At 38.4% G+C, this 25,846-nt stretch overlaps 4 protein-coding genes across 6 annotated transcripts; 2 read left to right on the top strand and 2 right to left on the bottom strand.

Annotated features, from left to right (window-relative positions):
* Positions 1 to 34: 34 nt before the first annotated feature.
* LOC103397606 (exonuclease GOR-like) lies at positions 35 to 8,876 on the bottom strand. Of its 3 annotated transcripts, none has more exons than XM_025053272.1 (17): positions 8,740 to 8,876; positions 6,428 to 6,523; positions 4,829 to 6,087; positions 4,681 to 4,752; positions 4,243 to 4,483; positions 3,755 to 4,077; positions 3,216 to 3,356; positions 2,998 to 3,112; positions 2,837 to 2,905; positions 2,626 to 2,766; positions 2,340 to 2,453; positions 2,178 to 2,251; positions 1,914 to 2,018; positions 1,627 to 1,742; positions 1,342 to 1,480; positions 755 to 875; positions 35 to 614 (listed from the first exon to the last, which is right to left on the bottom strand). In XM_025053272.1, exons 3-17 carry the CDS (start codon positions 5,891 to 5,893, stop codon positions 526 to 528), a joined length of 2,925 nt encoding a protein of 974 aa, XP_024909040.1. In that variant the 5' UTR covers positions 5,894 to 6,087; positions 6,428 to 6,523; positions 8,740 to 8,876; the 3' UTR covers positions 35 to 525. The 3 variants fall into 3 exon arrangements, with proteins under 3 accessions (XP_024909040.1, XP_008334149.1, XP_024909039.1); XM_008335927.3 differs by lacking the exon at positions 8,740 to 8,876 and having other exon boundaries at positions 4,829 to 5,265; positions 5,377 to 6,087; positions 6,428 to 6,951; XM_025053271.1 differs by lacking the exon at positions 8,740 to 8,876 and having other exon boundaries at positions 6,428 to 6,952.
* Positions 7,423 to 12,138, top strand: poli (polymerase (DNA directed) iota). The gene is made up of 10 exons (XM_008335929.3): positions 7,423 to 7,636; positions 8,011 to 8,142; positions 8,233 to 8,397; positions 8,761 to 8,907; positions 9,092 to 9,328; positions 9,477 to 9,655; positions 9,775 to 9,866; positions 9,979 to 10,112; positions 10,328 to 10,548; positions 10,858 to 12,138. Exons 1-10 carry the CDS (start codon positions 7,543 to 7,545, stop codon positions 11,635 to 11,637), a joined length of 2,181 nt encoding a protein of 726 aa, XP_008334151.1. The 5' UTR covers positions 7,423 to 7,542; the 3' UTR covers positions 11,638 to 12,138.
* Positions 12,139 to 14,646: 2,508 nt separating this feature from the next.
* On the top strand, positions 14,647 to 17,355 carry LOC103397608 (ras-related protein Rab-27B-like). The gene is made up of 5 exons (XM_008335930.2): positions 14,647 to 14,814; positions 14,934 to 15,019; positions 15,871 to 15,974; positions 16,085 to 16,208; positions 16,825 to 17,355. Exons 1-5 carry the CDS (start codon positions 14,662 to 14,664, stop codon positions 17,012 to 17,014), a joined length of 657 nt encoding a protein of 218 aa, XP_008334152.1. The 5' UTR covers positions 14,647 to 14,661; the 3' UTR covers positions 17,015 to 17,355.
* A 1,528-nt stretch (positions 17,356 to 18,883) lies between these two features.
* LOC103397609 (sia-alpha-2,3-Gal-beta-1,4-GlcNAc-R:alpha 2,8-sialyltransferase) lies at positions 18,884 to 25,818 on the bottom strand. The gene is made up of 4 exons (XM_008335931.3): positions 25,087 to 25,818; positions 23,628 to 23,750; positions 22,707 to 23,264; positions 18,884 to 21,078 (listed from the first exon to the last, which is right to left on the bottom strand). The coding sequence occupies exons 1-4, from the start codon at positions 25,242 to 25,244 to the stop codon at positions 20,793 to 20,795; spliced, it is 1,125 nt and encodes a 374-aa protein (XP_008334153.1). The 5' UTR covers positions 25,245 to 25,818; the 3' UTR covers positions 18,884 to 20,792.
* Positions 25,819 to 25,846: the final 28 nt, after the last annotated feature.

Raw genomic sequence — 25,846 nt, 5'->3', positions numbered from 1 at the left:
ACTGAAGAAGCCTCTTGGATGAAAGGTGAAACATCTTTTAGAAAATTCACATCCAGTTGCCTAACAGAACTATTCAACCTTGATCATGACCTGGATGACTGAGAATCTTCATAGACATTCACATTTTTCAACTTTTGTGTTCTACAGTTTTGTTTTAACCTGTTTGACGCTCAAAAAAGCACTGATAATGTTTTTTTGAAATAAACTGGTGAAACATAGTTACACCAAGTTATTTTCCCCCACAGATGCAAAGGACTTTTGGTAATACCTGGGGCCAATTAGACATTCAGAGCTCGCAGCTCATAGGTTGGTCAAAGTGTGGAAAGAAAGGAACACAACAAAGGAATTGATTCTTTGCTTTTACTTAATGGATAATTCCAGTTTTCTAATACACTTCCTTTTCTTCATACACATAATTTACAACTCAGATTTCAATTTCATTCTCAAACAAAAAATACAGTTACATTTTGTAATTGTGAAGCCACTGCAGAAAAGGAATCAGTGTATTATTCATTTTTCTTATAACTATTTCTTCAGTTTTCCATCCTTCTTAGTTTTCCATAACATCAGCTCCATGCATGCTGCAGCATCTTCTGCAGTGTCGTGTCCACAAACTGGGGGAAACAAATACATTCTTTGTTACATGCAAACAATGCCAACATTTTCAAACATAAAACCTGGTACTTTATTTGAACCTAGAGCATTGATACAAAACCATCTAATGTGGTGGCTGTAAGATTTGATAAAGACCCACCTCTCTCCTGAATGATCTTGCGCAGGAATTCAGCAGTGAGATGGTTGAGGGGGTGCTTGTGTGGAGGTCCCAAACGATGGGGAAACACCAATGATGTGTCCACCACTCTACCATGGAGCAGCTACAGCAAAGAGAGTAGAGAGGCATCCTGATCAAAAAAACTCTGTAATAATCATGAAAACTATCCAGTTGCTGCTTTTAACTTTTAATCCCAACTATACAAATACACTATCATTTTTGATCTTATAGAAGTAGGCAGATCTCCCATAAATATTTGTATGAATCAAAATCTTAGAGGTACTATAATTACTGTTAAATTATGTTTTGCTATAATCTTTTAAAAATGTTTGTTAATGTTACAATAACTGTATTAGTTGCATAGGGGTTAAACACATTTAAATTGTGTATCAAATATAACAAACAAAAAATCTTTTGCAGAATCTTACTTGAAATTAAATCAATATATGAAAAGTATCCAATTTTTTACAAAACCTCTGTTCACACACTGAACACTGGGCCATTTTTATGCAGTAGCAGTCATCAGAACATAGCAGTATCACACTCATGACACTAGGAAAAACAGTCACCTTCAAGGCACAGAGGGCTTTTTCCAGGCCGTGTCCAATCAGAATGGTATCAGCATTAATGAAGCTCATCAAGGTCTCTTGCACCTCCCTGAGTGAAGTGTTGTTACCTTTCAAATCTTCCTCACTGACACCTGAAAACCTTAATTGGCAAAACAAAAGATGGTGAAAGCACCATGGTGTCACAGCTGTGGTTGTTGGTTAGAAAACATGATTAAATATAAGTCACAAGGACTAAGGACAACAGGCTACATATAATGTAAAACGGCACACAGACACCTAATTTACCTCGTGTTATAGTCGATCAACTCATTGTCAGGTCTGACAAATGTGTCGTAGATGACTTGCAGACGAGAGTTGGCCACACTCACTCTGGACAGCTCCAGACCACTGACAGTATAACACTAACAGAACAGTTAATTAGACAACCCAGGCTAAACAGACTGTGGGCTCTCAAATTTGAAAGACTTCAACTTTCAATACAGAGCCAAGTTCTTACAGAAGTGCAATCACATTAATCAACAGCAGTTTGAGACAATTTTCAAAACAGCACTACTCCAAAAAGTTGACCTTACCATTGCACAATCCAAAGAGTAGACCCCAGGACAATGGGTGTCGGAGGGATGTCTGGGCCTGGTGGAGACAAACCCATCAAGGCTAAAGGAATGATGAACATGCAACTGTTGGAAGAGGGAGAAAAACAAATAAGCAACATCTTGTAAATAATTGTTGAGAGAAAATATATCACCTGTACACTGCTAATGTGCTATAAGCTATAATAATGGCAAACAGCCAGACTGTTAGTGGTTGGTGACAAATTAAAGTCAATAATATCCAACCTGAGACACCTGGCATCCAGGGGCTCCCATGACTCCTTGACAGCAACTGTAGCGAGTCTCCACACCACCTGGCACTACACACACACACACTTTAAAACATGAGTCTGATGTGTTATGTATTTATCATTAAAGTGATGACGGATATTTGAATCTTTAACCTACCTTTTCTCTCAACTCCTCTACCATAGTGATAATTGCACTCCTCCTTGCGGACATGTTGGCCAGTTTTGCTTACAGAGTATGTAGTTCCACATCGACAACAGGTTCTCTTCAAAGCTTCCCCACCCCAACATCAGAAAAAGAAACCTCAGCACAACAAAAATGTTGAAAAATGCAGGTCTGAATTGACTTACATATCATGATAAACGTACCCTTCAGTAACAGCTTTAAAAACAAAAAACAAAAAAAAACAAAAACATTTAAGTCAAGGCGAAACATCTACACTTACGGTCCATGTTGCCTCTGTTAGTGTCTTCAAATAGAACTGCCGAGCCAGGTTTCTCAGGGTTCTGGATAGGATAGTTGTTCTCAATCAGCACTTCCTCCAGTAAAACGTAGTTGTTTAAACCCTGAAAGAGGGCAGCATCTTCTACAGGACAAACATGGAGGCTGTGAAGGCTTCAAAGATGGGCATGCAGAAATGCAAACAACAGACTTACTGTTTTCTCTGCACATTTGGAAATTAAAGGAGGTTTTGCCTTTTTTTATCTCACTGGTGGCTTTTTTACCTGCAACATGATGCGAAAACATAAATAATTACCTTATCCATTATCACATGTACACATCACAAACAAGTACTACTTAAAAAGGTTCTCTCGACCTCTGGATGGAGCAGTAGTCTTGTTTTTCAGCCTCTTCAGTGAATTCACAGCCACACTAACATATTTCAGTTTGTTTGGACTGCGGTTGTAGACAATTCTCTCTTCAGCCATTGCCTATTTCANNNGGGAAAGAGGAGGAGGAGAAAAAAAAAAAAAAAACATTCACAAAAACCTAGTAAATTAAGAGGTGAATATTGTGACATTTGGGTAAACTCACTCTTTCAAAGGCATCATAAATATTGGGTATGGTTTTATGGAACTCCTCTGTAAACATGTTGACATATCGCTGACGAACATCCTGTGTCACTTCATCTCTGGCAGGCTTGCACTGCTTCAACTTCCGTTTAGTGGGCACTGGCTGGAAAACAAGTTGTATAATAAACATTTCTGTAGTGTTTCAAATTTAACTGAGAGCTGTTGTTAGTAATACTTATTAAATTTAAGTATCAGTTTGTATAGACTAATTTCAGGCAGATCTGTGTTAAAAATGTAGCATAAAGAGTTCCATTCCATTGTAGATTTTAGCAAAAATGAAATTTGTCATCTATATTTAACCCTTTTAAAAAGCAGTTCTGCACTCTACTGGGCCACAGGAAGAGGTGAATGTTGGTTCTTCCTCAACATACCACAGAACTGCTGGTAACAGGATTTGCAATTCTCAGACCACTGGGCTCATTCCATGGCCACTATTTTGCAAGGCAACCCTGTGGACTATTATTTTTCAACCGTATTAAATAAAATCCCATTGTTTCTTACCTTAACAGGCTGTACAGCAGGTTGATAACTGGTAGAGGGGGTTGGATTTAAATGTGCTTCAACAGCACATGGTGAGGGTCTACATGACTGAGCAGGAATAAGCATAGTTGCTGTAGTGTGGTATCTCTGCACAGGTGTTACTGCAGCTCTGAAGCATAGCTGTTTTACACCAAGAGAGTTGCTCTGAGGCACAGGACCAACTGAGGTAAGAGGGCTGTTAACAGAAGACATAGGCAACGGGAAGGTGCCTTCCGGAATTATCAACTGGAAGTTGTTGCCTACTTCGATAACAGCATTTTCCAAAGGTGGGTAATGTGTGCAAGCTTTTGGTAGAAGACAACAAAAACAAAAAAGACAAATAATCATTCATGTGAAGATGAATGTGATACACAAGAGAAAGCTCAATAAATACAAAGACAAAAATAATAATAATAAAAACAATGTTGCAACAATGAGAATATAGGCCGCTATTGCCAGGAATCGCATACCATTTAGTACAGGAACAGGTTGTGTGATTGGAGGAGCCCAAGTAGTATGAACAGCATTAGTCTGGGTCTCTGGGTTTCGCTGAGAAGTGAAGGAGACAAATGCCTGACCACCGTTTACCGTGGAAGTCAGCATGGGCGCTCTCTGCTGTACCTGATGGATGTTGGACGTGACAGAAGACTGGGAGCCTAACCCTAAGGCTGGTTCACACAATGAGGACAAAATCTGGCGTTCAGGTTTGCTCTGAAAAGGTAACCGAGATAAGCATAACATAAAAGGACAGTAAAATGCACTTTTTTTTTCTTCATTTAATTATTTGGCGGCTTTAGTCAAGACAGTTCCAATATTTTAACTGCAGCAGTGGTATAAATTTGGATCTTTCAATTCTAGGTTGAATTAAGAATAACTCCTGTATGTTGTGTCTACACTGTGGCACATACCTCTGTGTCTTTGGCCTCATGAGCTACCCACTTCTTTCTGAGTAGATCACTGGAAGGCACAGTCAACTCCTTCTAAAGATAACATAAATGACAATCACTTTAGCAACAAAAAATATTCCAAGATATGAAATGTTCTGGGTATACTTACAGGGACCTTGATTTCTTTTTCAGGCTCTTTCAGGTTCTCATTTGCCTCCATAAAGATTCTGTAACATTCCTCCATTGGGTCACTCTCAGACAGGTCCACATCTGAATAGTTGAGGTCTTCGTCTTCAGTGCTGGAGATGATTATAACATTATCTTTCTGTGAAGGCTGGTGGCTGGATTCAGGTGGAATGGCTTCATTGGCCAAATTGTTGTGCATTGATGACATTTGATGGCTTGAGTTATATGAATGGGGTTGTTGCTGACTCATTGCCAATGAGGTCTGATTATTGAAAGCTGTATCCATCGTTGCTGGGTTTGTGTTTGCCATTTCCTGATTGTCTAGCAACAATGACTGCATCTGTATCTCTGAAGACAGCCAGTCGTTCGTCTCTATCTCTACTGAACTGGTATCAATGTCAAGCAGCTGAGATAGTGACTCTGCAGGACAAACATCATCAGTAAGGGGAACAGCTGAAGAAAGATTGTCAAAAGCCCATTGCTGACTTAGTGCCAACAAACTGTCAAAACTCTCATCTTGCTCATACCCACCCTGATGTTCCAGGTACAGACCTTCGGTGAGGTCAGTTACGCTACTGTCAACTGGTATAGGTATATTTTCAAAACCTTTGCTGGCATTGTTAACATCACCACCATAATCTGGATTTCCTTCTCTTTGTTCACATTCATATTTGTCACAATGCATCTCCTCCAGGGCCTGCTGTGGACAAGCAGTTGCAAGTGTTGGTTTGGATTCTTTTAGCTGTTTTTCATCCTGAGGGTTGTCTGCAGAATAATCATCCCGTTTCTCATATTTGGTTCTTTTTCTGGCAGGTGAGAGAGGGCAGTCAATACTTAGAGGACAGTCCTCAGTAGATTCATCCAAAAGCACTGGAAACATATTCTGGTCACATGGTGAGGGTTCATTTCTATCTAGTACTCGCTGCTCATTAGATAAACCACAAAACCACAAGCCAGCTGAAAAATCAGACATGGGTCCATACTCTAAACAAGTCTTTGGTTTTGAGTTGTCAACCAGATACTTATTTTCTGGGGAGTTTGCAGCCATGGCATCAATTGCTCTACCTTCCTTTTTGCGTGTGCCCTCAACCTTGTAAACAGGGAAACTAGGTGGAGTATTGCTGCCCTCTCCCAGTGAAGTCTGGTATTGAAACAATCGTCTTTGTTCCAACTCCACCTCGTGCTTAACAGTTTCAATTTCCTCGTTGATTCTTTGCAGCTCCGGGATACCCTCATCTATACCTAAAGAAAGAAAAAAATACAAATTTAGTAATTGGATTTTTTTTTAAATTGATTGAATTATACGTAATTTGTTTATTCTAATCAAATATTCTTATATTTAGGTCAGAATGAACTTTTTTCAGAATTGATTTATTTGTAGCTTTAATTGTTAAGTGTTCAGTAATTCTGTGTATATAAATAAAATTGATCAAGAATAAATAAAATACGTATTACTTGAAACTTAATTTACCTAATTAACTATTGAATAACGTAACATTTTAAAAAAGATCTGGACAGTTAAACGTTACAAAATGGCTGATGCAGTGCTATTGTAGCAAAGTTAGCCTGCTCGATAACTGACCTGCTGTTCCCAAATTGGCTGAGAAGGAACTTGATGTAGACGGGATCCCAGCTGTTGAGTCATGTTCGTACAAATCCTGAGGTCTAGTAGATGACCCTTGTTTAGAAAAAGGACCATTAATATCAGCAAACAAACCTGATCTGGGAAACATTGCGAAATCCCCAAAGTGCTGCAACACGTTTCAGCTCAGTTAATTAGCCTTTAGTCTGCAGGTGAGAGAAAAATCAAGTCTCGTCTGCCGCCCTTATATACGGTGTGTGCGTCTTCAGGCGCGCGTTTTGTGAAAAAAAGTTTTAATTTTTTTCTAAACCACTGCACTAAAAATACATTTTTCATTATTACAAACTGTTTACATACTTTTACAGCTACCATTTACTTTGCCTTATTAGCTTCAATTGGCTAATACGTGTGTATATAATTTTGCTAATAAATTACGTTTCAATAAATAATACATTATTCGAGTTTTGTTTGTTTTGTTTCAACACTGTTGGTTAAATTTGGAGACCATTTTGTTATATAAATTAAATGTTACTTGTTCGCAACCACCATTTTCACAAAAATATGTATAAAAAGGCAGCATAATAGACCGCGCGAGACACCACTACAACTGTAAGAATTAAATATCTATGTAATAAGTCAATTTCCCTTCTCAATCAATCTAGTAGCAATTGCCTGTAACGTAGAAACAGTAAATGTAAGGGCTTATAGTTCAGTTTTATTCAAAACAAATTAAGTCTATATATAAAAAAAATACATTTATTTTTTGATAAATAAATATTGTCAGTCTTTCTTATTTGTTTTAAATGGTTACGTGTTTGTGTCTTTTTTATATTCTTGTTTGCGTCTTACAAATGCACGTATTTATTTTTACTTTAATTATAAATAACGGAACCGCAGTCTTATTCTTGCTCTACGTGCTCAAAATTAAACAACGTACAACTGAATCAGACTGTGATATAAGGTAGTAGTTATTACCCCAGACCGACAGATGGCGCAGTCAACTGGAAACTGCGCAGATGGAAATAGTCCTTTTGCTGATTGTTACACTTCCTGCACATCAAACGCTTTAGGATTTGTTTGTGTTCTTTCACAAAACACGAGTTTTATATTCTGCCATGGATAATAGTGGGGATGAGACCGAGGAGGATGACAACGAGTGGGGGAGGAATGTTGTGCCGTCTGCACCACTCGAACGTACTGATGTTTTTGGTAATACGTGAAAAAACTTTATCCAACTTATATGCCGTACATAATAGTCGTAGTATTTATTCTATTCATATGCTGTATACACCTCACAAGCGGCTTTCGTTTGATCCTTATTTTACGATTGGCGTTGCATTAAAACAACTAAACAATAATATGAGACACATGACTAATCCAACGCTTCACATTTATTCTGTGAACTTGGCAGGAGGGTTAGTAGGAGATGTGATTAGGTGTAAAAATTAATATTTTCAAATTTTTAATCACACTTTTGTTTTTGAGTTTAGGAAATATATGTGTGTGTATATATTTATATTTATATTTATGTATTTATTTATTTTTTTGCTCATGTTGTTCTGAATACTTACATGTGACTACAGCTTTAGGTACTGGCCTTAACAAGAATATGGAACCATACGCTACACACAGAGTCATTTTGCATTTTGACCTGGACTGCTTTTACGCCCAAGTGGAAATGATCAGAAATCCAGCGCTGAGAGAAGTACCTTTAGGTAAATATAAGCAGTTACCGCCAGTTTTTTTTTTTTTTTTTTTTTTTAATGGAGTGATTTCTGGTACATTGATGCTTATTGTATTAACAGGTGTTCAGCAGAAATACATTATAGTCACCTGCAACTATGTGGCAAGAGAGCAGGGTCTCACCAAACTAATGTCTGTGGCTGATGCAAAAGAGAAGTGTCCCCAGCTGGTGCTGGTGAATGGAGAAGACCTGACACACTACAGAGAAATGTCTTACAAAGTCACAGGTTTGCCAACTCATCAAGACGAAAGTTGCATCACATAAGTTCATAAGCAAATTTGCAAATTTATTTTTATAGAATTATTTTTTGCTTTCTTTCCATTTCTTTCTTACTTAAAATAAACAACTATTTTAATTACAAATAATTGTATTTCTAGGCATTGTATTTCAACCCTTAAGAAGCTGCATATAGTGTTAAAGAAATACAAACATTTGACACTCACTTTTAAATAGAACAAATTGAACCAACAAGTAAAAAAACATTTTGACTCAGTTAGTTGTGGCATTCTCTCATGTGATCTTTTATTTTTTCAGATTCAATTTTGTTCCTTTGCTCATCTCCCTTTACCTCTTTTTTTTCTCCATGCAGAGCTGCTGATGTCCTACTGTCCTCTGGTAGAAAGGCTGGGATTTGATGAAAACTTCATGGACATCACAGAGATGGTGGAAAAAAGGCTGTCAGAGACATCAGATATAAACAACTTGTGTTTTAAAGGCAATGTCTACAACCGTTACAGTAAGTCCTCATTAGGAGTGCCCTAAAGGTCTGACTCTAGAAACTAGAAGACAGGAAATGGATTTGAAACATAACAGGAAAGTAAAAAGTCCTTATGTATTTGCATAGTGCTTTCAGTTTTACACTTATATATACCTAATGACATGACATTGTCGTAATGAAAGTGTATTTTTGTTTGGTCCAGGTGCAGACGTGAAGGCCCAGGATTATTCCAGACTGGCCGTTGGTTCACACATTGCAGCAGAGATAAGAGAGGCTATGCACAGCCGACTTGGTCTGACTGGCTGTGGTGGCATCGCCACAAACAAGCTTCTGGCCAAACTTGTGTCTGGTACCTTTAAACCCAATCAGCAAACCACACTGCTTCCAGAAAATATCAGTGACATCATGAGTTGCCTGAGCAGTCTCCGCAAAGTACCGGGTACATTCAGATATTCTTGGAATAATATTTGAGCCTAAAAGATTTATACCTTTTGTCTTTAGCTGATGAAATCATATAATTTTTTAAACCGTGTTGTGTCAATTTGGTCAATCCCCCTAATTGTCAGCTTGTGACCTTGTCATCTCAGGGGTAGGTCATCAAACAAGCAAAAGACTTCAAGCCCTAGGACTGGTCAGCATCAAAGACCTACAGCTCTTTCCGTTAAATGACTTGGTGAATGAGTTTGGAGCTCACTCTGCAGAACGTTTGAAGAATCTGGTCATGGGCATTGATACCTCCCCTGTAACACCCACTGGTGCCCCTCAGGTATATACAGTACAGTTTTAGTAATGCCTGGTAATACAAACATTGCTGCCTGTTCTCTAGATCAGTCACAGGTGATCAGAGTTTTGATGTGGTTTTGTTTGGTTTGCTTAATGTTCCAGTCTCTCAGTGATGAGGACTCTTTCAAAAAAATCTCAACAACCAAAGATGTTTTGGAAAAAGTTCAGCAGCTTTTGAGCAGTCTGGTAGAACGGTCAGGGATAATTTTGTCACTTTTTTAAAAAGCATTTACTTTAATATTAATATTTGGTGGTTTTGCAAATTTAAGCCATAAAATTTAAAGTCTATTACTCTTTTAATGCCAGGATGCACAAGGATGGCAGACAGCCTCAAACCTTCAGGCTCAGCATCCGCAGGTATTCTGCGACTAACAAGTGGCTCAGCCGTGAAAGCCGCCAGTGTCCAGTCCCTTACCACATTGGACAGAAGATCACCTCTGGTAAGCTTGTTCACTGGCTGAGACCGAAATATCAACAGTAAAATGTCCAAAGCTGAAATCATTAGTTTAGGAACTTATTAAACCGTATTTGATGTATAAAAGTAGCTTTTCTAATGTTTTTGGTTGTTTGTTTAATTTTAGCTTTGATTATTTGGCACCCACTTTTGTTAATACACAGAGTACAAAGAGTTACTTTTTGAATATTAACTTCACAGGTGGCTGTAAAGACGCCGTGGTCCTCTTGGTCCCATTGGCCATGAAGCTCTTCCAGAAAATGGTGAACAGCAACTCCCCCTTTCACCTCACCCTCGTTAATGTTTGTTTCAGTAACCTGCAGGCCAGGGGAGCTGCCGTCACAGGAAAGGGCTCCATAACAGCTTTCCTGACACACAGCACATCTCCCAGAATAACACCCATGTGCTCACCACAAAAACAGGTGAAGAGATGAGAATGAGATCTTCAGATATTATTGTTTTAAACTGTGAAAAGAGAAAGTTTGGTATGACCTTAACAGGGAGGAGAAGTTAACGCTAGTCAAGAGTTTTAGCGTTTTTCTGAATGAAATTACCATTTTAATGTCTTTAATATTGTGGGGGGGGGGGGGTTGTCACATCTACCTCTAAGTAATAAAGTGCAACATTTTTTACTTAGTTACATGATTTGATGATACATTTCCCCTTCTTGGAATATTTGTTTTACTTTCCTTAAAAATAATTATGGCCTTCTTCTTCCTATTTTGTTATAGAACGATTCCTCTAACAGTGAGAAGAATCACAGCGTCAACAGCCAACGTGCCGTGCATAATAACATATTTCTATGTAGCCGAGAAAAAACATTGACCACAAAAAGCACTTGTGGCTCCCAGGCAGTATTACATGAGCTCAAGAGGAAATGGAGCTCTGCTGATGCTGGGGAGTCTAACCTTCAAACGCAGTTCACCAGAACAGGACCAAACCCTGATAACAAAAGCCACAGTGTGTCCAATCAGATGCCTTCCAATTGTGACCCGGAAGTGTTGAAACTTCTGCCTGAGGATATCCAACAAGAACTGCTTTCTTATTCTTACATAAACTCTCTTCCTAGTACTTCTGCCAACTCGTCTCAACCAAGCAGAATTTCTGGTGTTGTCCAGAAGGCAAAAAACACGTCACCAGACACCATCATACACTTGAAGGAATTTGACGACCCAACACTGACTGTTAATAAACCTGATCCGTTATCCACAGGAACCGTAATTAATCACCACAGGCCTCTGGCTGTGAGTGAGTGTTCAGTGACAGAAGGGAGAATGTCATTCCCCTTGTCTTCTGTCTGCACATTCCCAGGAAATGTAGACCTCAAGGTGTTTTCTGAGCTTCCTCTAGATGTTCAAAGAGAGTTGATGTCTGAGTGGAAACATCAGAAACCAGTGCTGAAAGTTCTGTCATCCAGGAAACCAGGGGCACTACCAAAAACCAAAGACAAGAAAAGTGCAAGAAAAAAGAGTCAGAGCAACAGTCTCCTGAACTATTTCAAATCTAGTTAGAGAAATGACGTGACCAGCGTGACCTCTGCACTGAATATGTTATGACTACAACTGTGAGTTATGTTCATTAAAAATGTTATTTTCCTAATGCCTTTAACATCTACTTTTATATACATCTTTATTTTTATTTGTGCACTTTAGTTTGCAGCATTTGACATTGATGTAAACCTAATCTTGAGACAATGATGGATCTGGGGTGGGGTGAAAAATTACATAGACAGTTTTATTTTTTACAAAGTAGCAGTAAGTAATTAGAAATTATTGATTGTAGTAAAAGTAAATATTGTTGTTTTCTTGTTGTCGGGTGTTTTGAAAAGTGCTCTTTAAAATGTATTGTTATTATCGTTGTTGTTGTAGAGTAGTGGGTCACATCCATTGTGCAGCACACTAACGTGCCATGGAAATATTCCAATACCACTGTAGTACGTTCTAAAACTCAAATACTCTCCCACGAGGTTGCAGCAGATGCCTATTAAAGACAGACTGTGAGCTGTTCAAGAAGATAGTTGTTGGTGTCTTTCTTCAATTCCTGCTAATATTTCACTGTTGTGTTTTACCTAAACAGACTCAGGTTTTACTTTGAGGAAGTAAATTGTGAGTAAATGAGAACCAGTAGAACAATAGCCATTTGTTCATCCGTCTGTCTTGCTTCCTCCACTGTTAAACCAACATAATTTAATTAAACAGAATGAGTATTACAGACCTAAACGGAAATTATTTTAATTTCTAACATAAAGCTCTGTAGATGTTACGTCTTCTCTCGTCACTAAATCATTCATCCTCTCTGTTCTTTTTCCAAATGCCTGCCTTATCGATTGACACCATCCTCTGTTTAATCTGTTTTCTACATTTTCTCAACATTCATATATACTGTATATAGCGTATATTTATATATACAGTATACTCAAGTATATTCACTCATTTGTCTTTGTTTATGAATCTTTATTCAGTGTTCACGTAAAGATTTTACACATTTTCCAAGTTATACGTAAATGTAGACAGTACCAAAGATTGTATCTCTACCTTAACTATGTTATCTGTTTACATAATGTAATTTAAGTGATTAAACGTATTTAAATTAAGTTTTTAATTTGTATTTACACAGCACAGACCCAGTCTGAGGAACTCTTGCTTAAGAGAAGCAGGATTACTTCTTTGAGCTTCTACAAGTGGGGCGTGTTTGCTGGTTGAATGATTTTGAGTAAAATGCACACAGTCACACATTATTCATCAACAGTTTTCTCACAAGCTTTTTTTTTCTTCTACCAGAAAAGGCAAGATCTGTAAGTACAGCCCAGCTCAGTTCTTGTTTGCTTCAAACCCCTCCCAAGGATCACAAGGAAGATTTCAGGATCTCGGATGTGCCATCACATCGTGATAATGATGATTTCAATTAATCGGGAAAAGTTGAGCAACCTCTGAATGGATGTTGACTCTTTCTCCAGACTGACTGGTAAGTAGAGCTCTTTTGGACTGTAAGGTGTTGTGATAGTTCTGCTCTTCAACTGTGATTTATTGCACAGCTTTGACTATGTTTTTTATTATTGTTTTTTTTTTCTTGTTTATAAACCTAATGATATGTCTAGTCTAATGGATTTTTTAATTACTCAGAAATGTGCTCATTCCGCTTAACAATAGGTGCCTTTTTCAATTTAATCCATTAAAATTAACGTATTTTGCAATATATTATTATTATGATGTATTAAGTCTTGCAAAGAATAACAATTACATGATCATATGTGTCTTAAAAAATTAAGAACCGACAACTTTTAGAAACAAACTGAAAAGAAAAAATCCCAAATACTCTTCAGGTCTATCTTTTTTTTTTTTTTCAATAAGAACATGTAACCGTGGCTCATATAACCAAATCTAATTTTCACACTGCCTTGACCTGACTGGTGTCACACAGTGATGAGCTGACTGCAACAAGCTCTGTACATCAATAAAAGGAGTCTTGTCTGCCAAACAGGCCGTGCTTTTTGCGTTTGACTGCTCATGTGGAAGCCCAGTTCCAGTCATGTGCTCGTCCCTCACTGATCACCACCCAATAAGCAGGGAGTTAAAACATTTTTTTCCCATTTCAAAGCTCCTGTAAATTTAAACTGAAAAACATGAAGCTTAGGTGGAAGAACTCCACCTTTCTTAATGCAGTTTATTAACCCGCATTGAATTACACTAATGCAACTGACCGCAATCCAATGACTCCTACTGGCCAATGAAGCGCCAGGATCACTGCTTATGGGTTAGTTCTGCATAATTAGATTACGGGCAAATTTGTTTGTCTCACAGCAGCAGATTGTCAGCTTATGCGAATTATATCTTTTTCTCCTGTTATTTTGCTGCCCCACTCAAAGTCCACTGGACCAGATTTAGATTCTTTAACCATTTTTTGTTTATTTCTATTGTGAAAATGAAATATAATATTTTTAAAGTTGCTTTTAGTATATTTTACTTAGCAGCTGAGGGCAAAAACAAAAGGTATCTGAGACACTTGCTTGAACAGATGCAAATGAAACCCTTAGATATTTGTAAGACTTGTGTCAAAATATTTGCCAAAAACAAAATAAAAAATGTAACGGTTTAGGGCGTGCTCTTTCAGCCTTTATGTATCCTAATATCTAAACTGTGTAATTAACAATTATCCTTACACTTACACACTTAAAATAAATCAGATAAAGATGGTGTATTTACATGGGGAAATGCCAGCAATCTGCAGATAAAAATTATAAAATTATATTACTGTAAATATATATACTGTATGTATTTACCAGTTGGTCTCCTCCAAGTCTGATCATCTCTGCATTCCATGAGTTTTCCACTCAGGAACACTGTGACCACCTGCATAAAAACTCTATTTCATCAGGCAAATTAAGTAATGTCAGCGCGCGCACACACACGCACACACTCACACACACACACAAATTGTATGACCTATGATGTCACTTACACATTTAAATTTTATACCATTTGATTAATTTTGTTATGGATATCTGGGGAAACTCAGGTTGAGTTTTCAGCGGCACTATGGCTGACTGTGACTATGACTATCTGATCAAACTGCTGGCACTCGGAGACTCCGGTGTTGGAAAGACGACCTTCCTCTACAGGTACACCGACCACAAGTTCAACCGCAGGTTCTCAACCACAGTAGGAATCGACTTCAGGGAAAAGAGAGTGGTGAGTGCGGGCTCTTGTGTCAACGAGCAGCTGCTACTGAAAACACCGCTCTACATTTAAAGTGGGTTTGGCGCCCTCTGGTGTAGGGCTGGTTCTTGATAGCATGTGTTTTGGATCAGATTTACACGGGAACAGGGGCTGATGGGATGACGGAGAAGAACTTCAGAGTCCACCTGCAGCTGTGGGACACAGCAGGACAAGAAAGGTGAGGTTAGCCACTTCTTTGCTTCACATTTAAAGTGGACACTGTGCTTTTGACAACCTCCGCCTGTAGGAATAGAAAATGTGTCCAGCATAAAGTCACTGACATGAGTCAGTCGAGTGTTTACAGTTAATTTATTTACAAATATACCGGAAACTGCCTTTACTACGTTTAATTGCAAGTCATCCGTTAACCTTCAGGACATTTAAATTAAAATAGAAACTGCCAGTTCATTGTATGAGATAAAATCTGACACTTTCAATCATGTGCTCATGTTTTCCCTCTGGAACCATTACACCTCTATTACATTCGTTTGTCCTCCAGCTCTGGACACCAAACCGAATTATCAAATTAACTGTTTTTATTTTTTCACATGGTCCAATAAACAAAAAAAGTGCAATATACTGAGTGCAATAATAGTGCACTAATAAATAAAAAGTGAAATAATATATAAAGAGCATTAAAGATGCTTCCATAATATATACAGTATATAAATATATATATTATTTGTACTATTTTTCTTCTAAAATAAACAAGTAATTTTATGTTTTGTAATTTCTTTTGTCAAAAAACTAAGATTTAATGTACATGAACACTTTTATGGACTTTACATGGTGATCAGTCTTGAGAGTAAATATTTGACGAATATGAAATGTCAAATGACATGTAGATGAGTCTCAGCAGCATTGAATGAAACATGACATATAGAAAAGACCGGTGAAAACCAAGTGACATTTCAGCTTGCCTAGTTTTTGTTTTTTTGGTTTTTTTTTTTCAATGAAACTTCAGCTGAGCCGATCCTTGTGTAGATAGGAGTGTAAAATTAAATGACAAAGTTCACCAACTGTTTTTAGGTTTCGAAGTCTCACCACAGCTTTCTTCAGAGATGCCATGGGTTTCCTGCTCATGTTTGACTTGACTAATCAACAAAGTTTTCTCAACGTCAGGAACTGGATGAGTAAGTGACCGTGACACTGGCTGACTCACACTTCTTAAAGCTGGAAAATTGAAATGTAAGAACTCATGCGTGTCACTGTGCCCTGAAAGCCTTACTCTGTGTTCATGCAGGTCAGCTGCAGGCAAACGCATACTGTGATAATCCAGATATAGTGTTGGTGGGAACTAAGGCAGATCTACGAGACTTGAGGGATGTCCATGGCAGACAGGCCAGGGATCTGGCCGACAGATACGGGTGAGGCTAAAAATAAAAGTTCAGCAAAAATAATAATAACTGCACAAGCTCTTGTTACAAAAAAAAAAAAAATAGATAACTTTGACTAAAATTGACTCCCAACAAATAAATAAATTACACAACGTATTTATGTCTGATCGAACTGATCGAAAAACAGTTGACAAAGATGTTGACATCCAACCCGTTTGCTGTTATTAATGGAATCTCAATGGCACTTAAATGTAAATAGGAAAAAAAGTCATTTTTTGTGGTATTTAAAAAGAGTAAGACAGAATACAAATGTATATTTTCCAGTAGATTCACGCAATTACCACAGGAGAGTATTAGTGGGGGGTTTTAAATAAAGGTATTCCACTGCATTGGGACGTCATGAGATAACTATGGAATCAGGTTTAAGTTTTACATATATATATATATATATATATATATATATATATATATATATAACATTTTCAAAAATTTACTTTCACAACCTGAACCCCTTCTCCATCAAAAGAGGTGTTAGCTAGACCGTCGTAAACCTCCTAGACCGAACTGCTAGCATGTAGCTCTTTAGAAAGTCTTACACAAACCTCCCGTAAAGTTAAACCCTCTTTTCTCTGTATGTCTTCTCTAGCATTCCCTACTTTGAAACTAGTTCAGTTACCGGCATAAATGTGGAACGTGCAGTGGCCACACTCTTGGACATGGTGATGAAGAGGATGGAGCAAAGCACCTGCGTAGGCCGAATGTCTGAACCCAACGGCAAACTGTCAATTTGCCACAGCATGGAGGAGGCTCCAGTAATTCGAAGCTGCACCTGCTAACCTTTCTCGTATCTCTGACAACTGTCGTCTGAGATGCTTTTGTGATGTTTTGGAGGTTGTGTAAAAAATTCTGTTGAAGTGCAGCTAACATTTACAGATAATTATATTAGGTACAAGGTACAACAACACCATCTAATGGTGAAGTTGTGGGGATAGGCTTTAAATATAATTTAAAACAAAATGTATTTCGTTTGTCATGCTAATATGCTAATTTGAAAAAATATATATATATATGGCGCCTTCCTACAAATCGCCCTCGTCCCGTTTAATATAAAATTGTATTCAAGAACATCACGTAAGTTTTTTTCTTTACATCTGACATCTCACATTTGACTTTTATTAAAAACTATATTAATAATAATGTTGCCTTAAATCATACACAGTGCAAGTTTAAAGCAACGTGAAATGTTCGTATGTTTAATTTAGAAAGTGTTCGTACCAGTTTAGAACGAACTAACTGTAATCCACAGAAACATTTTACAGAGCACAAATGTATAATTCAGGTACAAACCAGCAAATATGGCTTTAATGTGGTATAATTAACAAGTGGTTATGAAAAGAAAATCCTCTCTAAATTATTTATATCAGAGAAAAATACAGACTTTATTTGACACACTGAGGCATTAATGGAAAGAGTATGCAGGCAGATCATGTATTATTAACATGAAGTATAATCTTATATTATTGGACACACGTTACATTTCATATATGAATGAACAGTATGTACATAAGTGTTAATGCATTAAGAACCCAAGATCAAACAAACAAAAGCGTTTAAACGAGTGTTAAAGGGTTGTTAGAAATGGGTCCTGTATGGTGCTGCTTTTGCAATAAACACAATGTATATCTGACTCTGTCGTCATTTTTTTAAACATAAAATGCAAACATCCATTACATTGTAGCGAGTGCTAGTATAATTCTCACGACCCGTGTGGACGTCATTAATGACACTGTAAGCTTTATTTTGAAAAACAGGAGGAGCATTTATGAAGGAAAATGTCAAATATTGACACTGGCAGTGGAGGACATTCACTAAGTCCCAGATTATATCATATTATGTTTGAAATATTTTAATGTCACAAAAAACAAACAAACAAACAAAATTATTTTTAATTTGAATTTGTTGTAATTGTTCAAGCACATGGTCTTTGGTTTACCTGCTAAATGTCATGTTACCTAAAAGCATGACATCAGTTAAATTACCTTAATATGTGGCCATTTATATTTTTAAATTTTACACAATTTTCCCGGTGGACGTGTCAACTGCCAACTATCTTAAAGGTGAATCCTGGTGTTAACAAATCAAATTTTGAGGACCTGTAGAGCTGGGGTGTCAAACTCATTTTCACCGGGGGCCACATCATCAATACAGTTCCCCTTGAAGGGCCGTTTGTAAATGGAAAACTGTATAGATCAGGTGTCCCCAACCCACGGTCCACAGACCAGTACCAGTCTATAGGTCATTTGAAAGCAGGCTGCAGTCAGACTCGGATACAAATAGAATAGAGTCTAAAAGGTGTTTTATTTTGAAAATGTAATGATCCTTCAGTGCTCAGCACCTTGGAACCAGTCTGTAGTAACAGATGGTACTGGCTGACCAGTTCTTGGAACAAAAAGGACAGGGACCACTGGTATAGATGTAACTACTCCATAACAGACTGATACATGTTTCTACAATTGATTATTATATATTCAAGCTACAAACATGGTTCATTGTTGTGTAATAAAAAAAAATCTTAGGTTAAGAAACTCTGCTGCATGGACTCTAATAAATGCTTTTTAAGCTCCTGTGGGCCACACAAAATGGCTTGGCAGGCCGCATTTGGTCCACTGGCCTTGAGTTTGACACATATGTCTTAGAGAGTCCAGATGGAGGGAGGGGGACTAGGTGGAATTGAACCCTCTTTTTGTTCCACTTTTTGTATGGCAGGCAGGGCGTCCTACCACTGCCTCCACTCTAGTCTACATTGTTGGTCAAAATAAGTGGTCTGCATATAAGAGAGACCTACACAGATGTTAATTAAGTATGTGATGGTCAGTAACTGCCTGCCATGTCATAAAAGTATAATCACAAAGACCAAACACAACATGTGGTGAGTATTTGACCTTAGCTCAAGTCAGAATAATAACAAGGACCAAGCACATGATTCCCAGTCATGAGACATTCATGTGGCCAGCTTTCTCTGTCAACATGGGCACGGTCTATTCTGGCCCAATGGACCGGACAGATTCTGAGCGCACTGAAATTATCTGCACTCATAAAAAAATAAAGTTTGTTCTCATAGTTTTGGTCCCATGTGGAAGTTAGTGGTAGGTGTTTGGGTTAGCCTTGAAATGTTCATCATACAAATACACCAATAATAATCAAACACACCCCCAGGAATACAAACGATTAGCAAAAATCAAGAACAACCTTCAGAAAAGTTGTATAAAACTAGCCATAGAGATTTGTTAGTGCTTCACATGCAGTGTCATTTCAGTGGACCATGCTTTTATACAAGATGCAGGAAGTGATAGTACATTTACTTTCCTTAGATATAATAAACTATATATTTCTACATGATGCATAAATAACCTCGCCTCCATCCAGTCTCACTATTATATTAATTGACGAAACTGTTGATGAAACTATATCCAAAATGTTGTGTTTTAAAAGGGCTTCACCACACTAGGACTTATATTTGGGTCACACCAGTAATTTGAATCGCATTCCCTCGTTTGTGTTTTGCAAATTTACTGATATCCAATGAAAACAGGGGAAGGTTTTGTTTTCAGTGCGTTTACAGAAAGATAACTAACGTCTAAATGCACACACCATACTTGGTTTCATACTTCCCATACTCCACCCATTATACAAAACAGGTTGGCGTTATTTTTTTAATAGGGTGCCATCGAAAAAAACGTGTCACTTCAATATAAGTTCTACTGTGACTAAACCAATGTGGGTTTTTTTTTTCTTAAACTAAATGTGTAAGACTTTTTTCAATTTTGTGCCGCAATAAAAAACACATTTATGCTCTCTGTCTGTGGATTTGTATGGCTTTTGCTGGAATGTTACATTTTACTTCAAAAATTGTTTTCAAAAATTATATAATCCAAAAAGTTTTCTCAATTGCACAATTAAATGTTCACAGATTATAGAAGAGAAGTGATTGGGTTCATTGGTAGAGTCTGACCCCACCGACAAACCCAAGGCTAACTGTTAGCCTCAAGGGCGTAGGGAATGCAATTTGTCAGTGAGTAGATACTCAAATCAGGGACATAATCCATGTAAATGTGTGTGTCGGTGTGTAGTCTTGTAAACAACTACAGTTTTTGTACCTCAGCTCTCGGAGGTGACAAAAAAAAAAACACTGATCTAACTCCTTCCCTGAGATTAGGCAGTGATTTGAATGCATTTTCCTTTATATCCAGTATATCGTAGTAAGAGTAAATCAATGCAGAAGTGGAATAACTTTGACATTCTCTGTTTCTGCAGCAAACTTTCCTGCAGGCTCTAGTCAAAATAGAGATGTGTTTCCTTTAGGCTGTGTATAGTCATGCTGGAGAGTCCAGAGTTGTGGAGCCAAGTCAGCAGCATAAAAAATCCCAACAATGCTGAACACAACCATAATGGATTTCCCAAATTACCTGAATGGCATCATATGATATTTGACATAACTTCGGAGTGTGCCTGTAAAAAGAGGATATACACATATCATGCATGAAAGAACTAAACAGAAGAGTTAACTGAGCTGATGATTCTGTTCTGCATCCTCTCAAATCCAACACTGAATGTCTAGGCAGTGCAGTGTGTGAGACTGAGTTTAGTCACGCCTTCCCTGTGCAGCTTATAAAGCAGCTTGAACTCACTGGGCAGCTGGTGGGTCTCCTGCCACTTAGTGGTGAATTTGGTCCCTTTTTTGTCATAGTAGTGGTAGGGCAGATCTTTGCCTGTGTTGGGGTCCCAGCCGAAGGGCCAGAAGCCGTAGAGATGGATTTCGTCGCACATGGCGTAGGCCAGTGTGTACATGAGAATTCCAGTGCTGAGGCGTTTGGGGGAGAGGTTTTTTGTCTTCCAGTATCTGTGAAGCGAGGACGAGATGGTTGTCAGGAGCAGGAATTAAAATACAAAACACTTGAGATAATATTCAGATAAACATTTAGATGTTCCTTATTTTTCTACATTTTATCAACCGCTTAGTTATCTAAACCCAACCTTTTTTGTATCAAGAACCAGTCGGCCGGTATCAGTCATAACTGTGGACCGGTATTACCTCACCATTGTTGAAGGATCATTAGATTTCTAAAATAAAACATCTTTTAGACTTTTTTCAATCTGTTGATTTGAAACAAGGCCAGATGATTTTTGAATAGAAAAAAGTAAAGGGAAATCACTGGATTTTTTTTAATAAAGTAAAACAGAAGTACATTTCTTCACTGCGTCCCACTGTGACCCAGTACCAAATGACCTATGGACCAGCACCGGTCCCCGAACCAGGGGTTGGGCATCCCTGATCTAAGGGATAGACTGTTTTTTTAAACCAGGAAGTACCTTGAGATAAAATCACATTTTTTTCAAGGAATATTCTAAATATTTTGTAATATAAATGTATATGATAAATATATTTATATTGATAAATATATTTATATTGATAAATATCTTTCCTAACTTAAAGGAGATCCAAAAGAGATGAGCACAAAGTAGGTGAAAAAAGCTCAAAATGGAGAATTTTCTGGTTGATCACTAAAAAGATGTCCAACCAAATTCAAGAAAGTTCTCTGTCAGAGCAGAGCTTAATGTCTTTCCATTATTTGAGCACAGTTTCAGCCAGCAGCCTGGTAATGAAGGCAGTGTTGAAGGCCATCTACCAAGTGTGTCCATCAACAAGATGGTTCTAAATGTAGTCCATAGCAAACCACATGCATCAATGCTAATTAGCTTCTGCTGCTGCAACCAAGACCACCAGCTGGATGTGCTTAAGAGGGGAAGCTGAAATGTGATTGGCTGAAGCAGCTCAAGGCCCTGGAACATGGTGTCACAAATACCTGACCAGCTTTAGCTGAGAGATACTTATACAGTTTGTTACAAATGACACTGGTTTCTGATGAATGTATTCATCCCACATTTGGAAATGTTTGTGTTAACAGCAGGTCTGGTGCAACAGGGTGCCCCCTGTAGGATCCAAGTATGTTGTTCCTTTTGGGATTTGGACCCAGCACTACCTCTTCTCTGCTTCCAAGGCAGGCATGCTAACACACGCTACACTATGGAACTACCAAAGCCTGTAGTCTAATGTAAATGTTATTTGGACAATGCAGGTTGTGCAAACGACACCCGTAGAATTCCACCAAGAAGAAATTCCTGGCTTGGAGATGTTTCTTGGGTAAGTGCTGTTATTGTGAAGAACACACAATGATCACACACTGGGTGTAGCTCCTTATTTCCTATAAATGGGAATGCAATTCATGAATTCAATTATGTGTCTTCTCTTTAACCAGAGTCACAGTCGGTGATTACATCATTGATCATGTGAGAAGGAGCCACATTTTACAGTGGACTTCCATTCATTAGGAATCACTGCCACAAACAGTGGAGCACTTTCTATTTATAGGCCACTGCTTTTCTTTTATGAGTTACGGACTGTACAAACTTTACGGTTTAATTTAGATATTTATACAATTTCACGTCAAAGATATTCCACAGTCTTACTTGTTGACATCATGCATGATGTTCCCGGGCCAGGCCAGCTTGACCTTCAGCTGGCTCTTATGCTCCACAAAGAAGTCCACCAGGGTCCTGGTCACGGTGGCTGAGGTATGAAGAAAGAAGGCAGGAATCCACAGAATGGCTCCCTCCAGCTTCTTTAGGTTGAGGAAGAAATTATTTCTGTCTTGTATAGTGAGCAGGTTATTGTAGTACCTCTCCAGAATGCTAGGGTTGAAGGTGGTCAGGTTGGTCTTCTTGCCTACGTCCTTGGAGTAGACCTCCGTGGGTGCAAAGTTGCAGCGGAACACAAAGTCAGCCTGGTCGATTTCTGGCCCACAGTGACTCCCTGTCAGGATGCCGCTGTTTCCCACCACAGCACACATACTGTAGTGCTTGTTGAGGATAGGAGAGATGTCTGGGAGCAAGGATTTGAAGTTGTTGCTAATGGAGAAGACGTATTTGTGGCTGGAGTAGTCAAAGTGCATCAGCTGTCCGACCCGCACGCTGTTCTTGGTGAGGGAGAAGTTGTTGGGAATGTCAATATAGTTGAATATATCTTTCCTGAAATAAAAAAAGAGAGTAACCAGAGTTTAACATAGTTTTTGTACATGCCAAATCCTTAATTAATCATTCATCTTAATAACAATAAACTGTCATGTTGTAATCATCATTTATAGTGTGATTTTTAGTCTTACAAGCGACTCAATGTGCAATATATTACATTCACATATTTATACACAGCTGCTTCTTGTCACAACAGCCTTTTCATCCATTTGCTTCATCTGTGAGAATCACTACATAATAATATGAACAGACATAATGATAGAAAATGCATTTTGTAAACTGTGCTGCATGAACAATGTTTACCGACAGGGAATTAAAAAAAACAAAACATGTCCAAGTTGTTTAGAGTAGGAGATTTACCTATGCTGATAAAAGGCCGTCTTGTTGAACCTCCATTTTGAGGATTTTCCTTGAAGCTCTTCATTTAGGGCCGTGGTTAAAGGTATGAAAGATGGATCCATGAAATTCATGGCAAACTGAGACCTGTAAACAAAATGACATTTGTTTTATTAAAATTGACACAAAGAAATGGACATTCGATTGGATCCTTTTTCAGATGGCAACCTTCTTAACTCTCCACTTGGTTCTTTTAGAAACACCACTGGCTGAAATGAAGCCCCACCCCATTTCAGAGCCAGTGCTAACTGTACCTGATGGTTCCACATTCTATTTTATTATCCTATTTTTTATCCTTAGAAAAGTTTAAGCTAAAAAAACATAAACTTTCATTTAACGTAGGTTCATATATGTAAAATTTGAATATTTAATATTCTGTTCCTACTTAAGATCTGACAGCAGCTCTGAATGCGGTCACAAGACTTCAGCTACTAGTTGATTCGGTGATACTTTTTTTTTCGTCTCCCAAGATAGAACCACTGCCTGATCACCCACTTTCTTTTCTCCACTTGTCCAGTTTTTTTTTTTTTTCAAATTTGATGACATGTGATAAAAATAGTTATTGTCTGTTGAAAACAAAGAATTAATGAAGGGTATATGTATATATTTATATATATACATGTTACAGATTGTATACATACATATATTATATACATTTATTTATATGACCTATATTATATAAATGCAGTGTATATGTAGCAGAGGTGGGACTAAGTCATTGTTTTGCAAGTCATAAGTAAGTCTCAAGTCTTTGCACTTAAGTCCGAGTCAAGTCTCAAGTCAAGACTGAAAAGTGTCAAGTCAAGTCCCAAGTCCTTACATTTCTGTTTCAAGTCCTTTTAAACAAAATAATAATATATTTGCACAGATCACTTTGGGTTTTGAAGAAAGTATCAAGTCTTGTCGAGTCAAAGGGCCCAAGTCCAAGTGAAGTCACGAGTCATTGATGTTAAAGTCCAAGTCGAGTTGCAAATCTCTTTACATTTTGTCAAGTCGAGTCTAAAGTCATCGAAATGATGACTCGAGTCTGACTCGAGTCCAAGTCATGCGACTCGAGTCCACACCTCTGCATAATATGTAGTTATGTACATTTTTTTCACAATTTAAAAAGTTAGTTAAGTGAAAAGATATATCTAGAAAACATATGTGTGGAAAATAATCTAAAATATGCCTCGTACTGTAACGACTGCACTGAGGATACTGTTGCAGTCCTGTAAATTATACCTGCATCAGCTCTTTCAGGGTAAAACACACTTGTGTACTGCCCTGCACTGTGTCTTTATATAAGCTCCCATGACCGCTGCGGGCCCTGCAGGTGCAGGACTTCTCCAGCACCTTGGACAGCTCAGCTGGATCAGGTCCATTTGAAGTAATGACACGAGGGGCACAGCTAAGAGCTAACCCGGTAATAAAGTGTACCCACCGGAATCCTGCGTGAAACATGATCCTGGGGCCGCTCATGTAGTACTTGGAGGATGTGAAGAGGCTGTCTTTTCTCAGAGAAACGTAACTGATAAGCGACAGAATGAGCACAGCCACGAACAGGATCATCATACCCAGGGCCTTGGCGACGCGGACCATCTTGGCAGTGTTTTCATTCCCTGTGCGAAGCTGTAGCGAGGCGTTGGCCTATGTTGTCTTCACCATCATTATCATCACCAACGGGACTGAACACTGTGATGCTGCTACTGCCGCCTGCCCGCAGGACACAGACACATTGGCGCTCGTCGGATCATGCAGCCGTGTAAAATGGACGACTGGTGTTTGTCGGCTGCATGGTGAGGATGGTGACGGTCGCTCTTTTCTCATTCCTTCGCCAACTCAGACCCAGAGTCTTCCAACGGATCCTCCAGCTCCTTCTGCTCCTCCTGCCTCTGCCTCACACTCTGACGCTGCGGCTCCTCTTCAGACTGCAGCTCCAATCAAGTTGATGGAGCTAGTGCGCAAGCCAGCACACACACGTGCACGCACGCACGCACGTACACACACTGTATAAACAGGAACGAAAATCTCCTGACCTGTGTCCTGTGCTAATGAAAGTGATGAATGGATAGCACATTTATCCAGCTGTGGAGTAGTTAGACCAGGCATGGGCAAACTAAGGCCCAGGGGCCGGATGCAGCCCACTCAGCTTTTCAATCCGGCCCGCCAATTTTTTCCATCCATCCATCCATTTTCGCCCA

Source organism: Cynoglossus semilaevis, chromosome Z (assembly GCF_000523025.1).
Source record: "Cynoglossus semilaevis isolate Cse_v1.0 chromosome Z, Cse_v1.0, whole genome shotgun sequence".
In the NCBI taxonomy this organism is placed as follows: domain Eukaryota; kingdom Metazoa; phylum Chordata; class Actinopteri; order Pleuronectiformes; family Cynoglossidae; genus Cynoglossus; species Cynoglossus semilaevis.
The sequence above is the reverse complement of the archived record's forward strand: the minus strand, read 5'-3'. Positions and strand labels throughout refer to the sequence as shown.

What these genes read in the sequence shown, in the direction of transcription:
- LOC103397608 (XM_008335930.2), top strand. Translation starts at nt 14,662, where the DNA reads ATGGCTGACTGTGACTATGACTATCTGATCAAACTGCTGGCACTCGGA. An exon ending in ACTTCAGGGAAAAGAGAGTG is followed by an intron (nt 14,815 to 14,933) that starts GTGAGTGCGGGC and finishes GTTTTGGATCAG; the next exon opens with ATTTACACGGGAACAGGGGC. An exon ending in CAACGTCAGGAACTGGATGA is followed by an intron (nt 15,975 to 16,084) that starts GTAAGTGACCGT and finishes GTGTTCATGCAG; the next exon opens with GTCAGCTGCAGGCAAACGCA.
- poli (XM_008335929.3), top strand. Translation starts at nt 7,543, where the DNA reads ATGGATAATAGTGGGGATGAGACCGAGGAGGATGACAACGAGTGGGGG. An exon ending in CAATGTCTACAACCGTTACA is followed by an intron (nt 8,908 to 9,091) that starts GTAAGTCCTCAT and finishes TGTTTGGTCCAG; the next exon opens with GTGCAGACGTGAAGGCCCAG. An exon ending in TGGACAGAAGATCACCTCTG is followed by an intron (nt 10,113 to 10,327) that starts GTAAGCTTGTTC and finishes TTAACTTCACAG; the next exon opens with GTGGCTGTAAAGACGCCGTG.
- LOC103397606 (XM_025053271.1), bottom strand. Translation starts at nt 6,578, where the DNA reads ATGTTTCCCAGATCAGGTTTGTTTGCTGATATTAATGGTCCTTTTTCT. An exon ending in ATGAGGCCAAAGACACAGAG is followed by an intron (nt 4,484 to 4,680) that starts GTATGTGCCACA and finishes TTACCTTTTCAG; the next exon opens with AGCAAACCTGAACGCCAGAT. An exon ending in CTGGATGCCAGGTGTCTCAG is followed by an intron (nt 2,019 to 2,177) that starts GTTGGATATTAT and finishes CTCTTCCAACAG; the next exon opens with TTGCATGTTCATCATTCCTT.
- LOC103397609 (XM_008335931.3), bottom strand. Translation starts at nt 25,244, where the DNA reads ATGGTCCGCGTCGCCAAGGCCCTGGGTATGATGATCCTGTTCGTGGCT. An exon ending in ACGGCCTTTTATCAGCATAG is followed by an intron (nt 23,265 to 23,627) that starts GTAAATCTCCTA and finishes TTTTTATTTCAG; the next exon opens with GAAAGATATATTCAACTATA. An exon ending in ATCATGCATGATGTCAACAA is followed by an intron (nt 21,079 to 22,706) that starts GTAAGACTGTGG and finishes CTCGCTTCACAG; the next exon opens with ATACTGGAAGACAAAAAACC.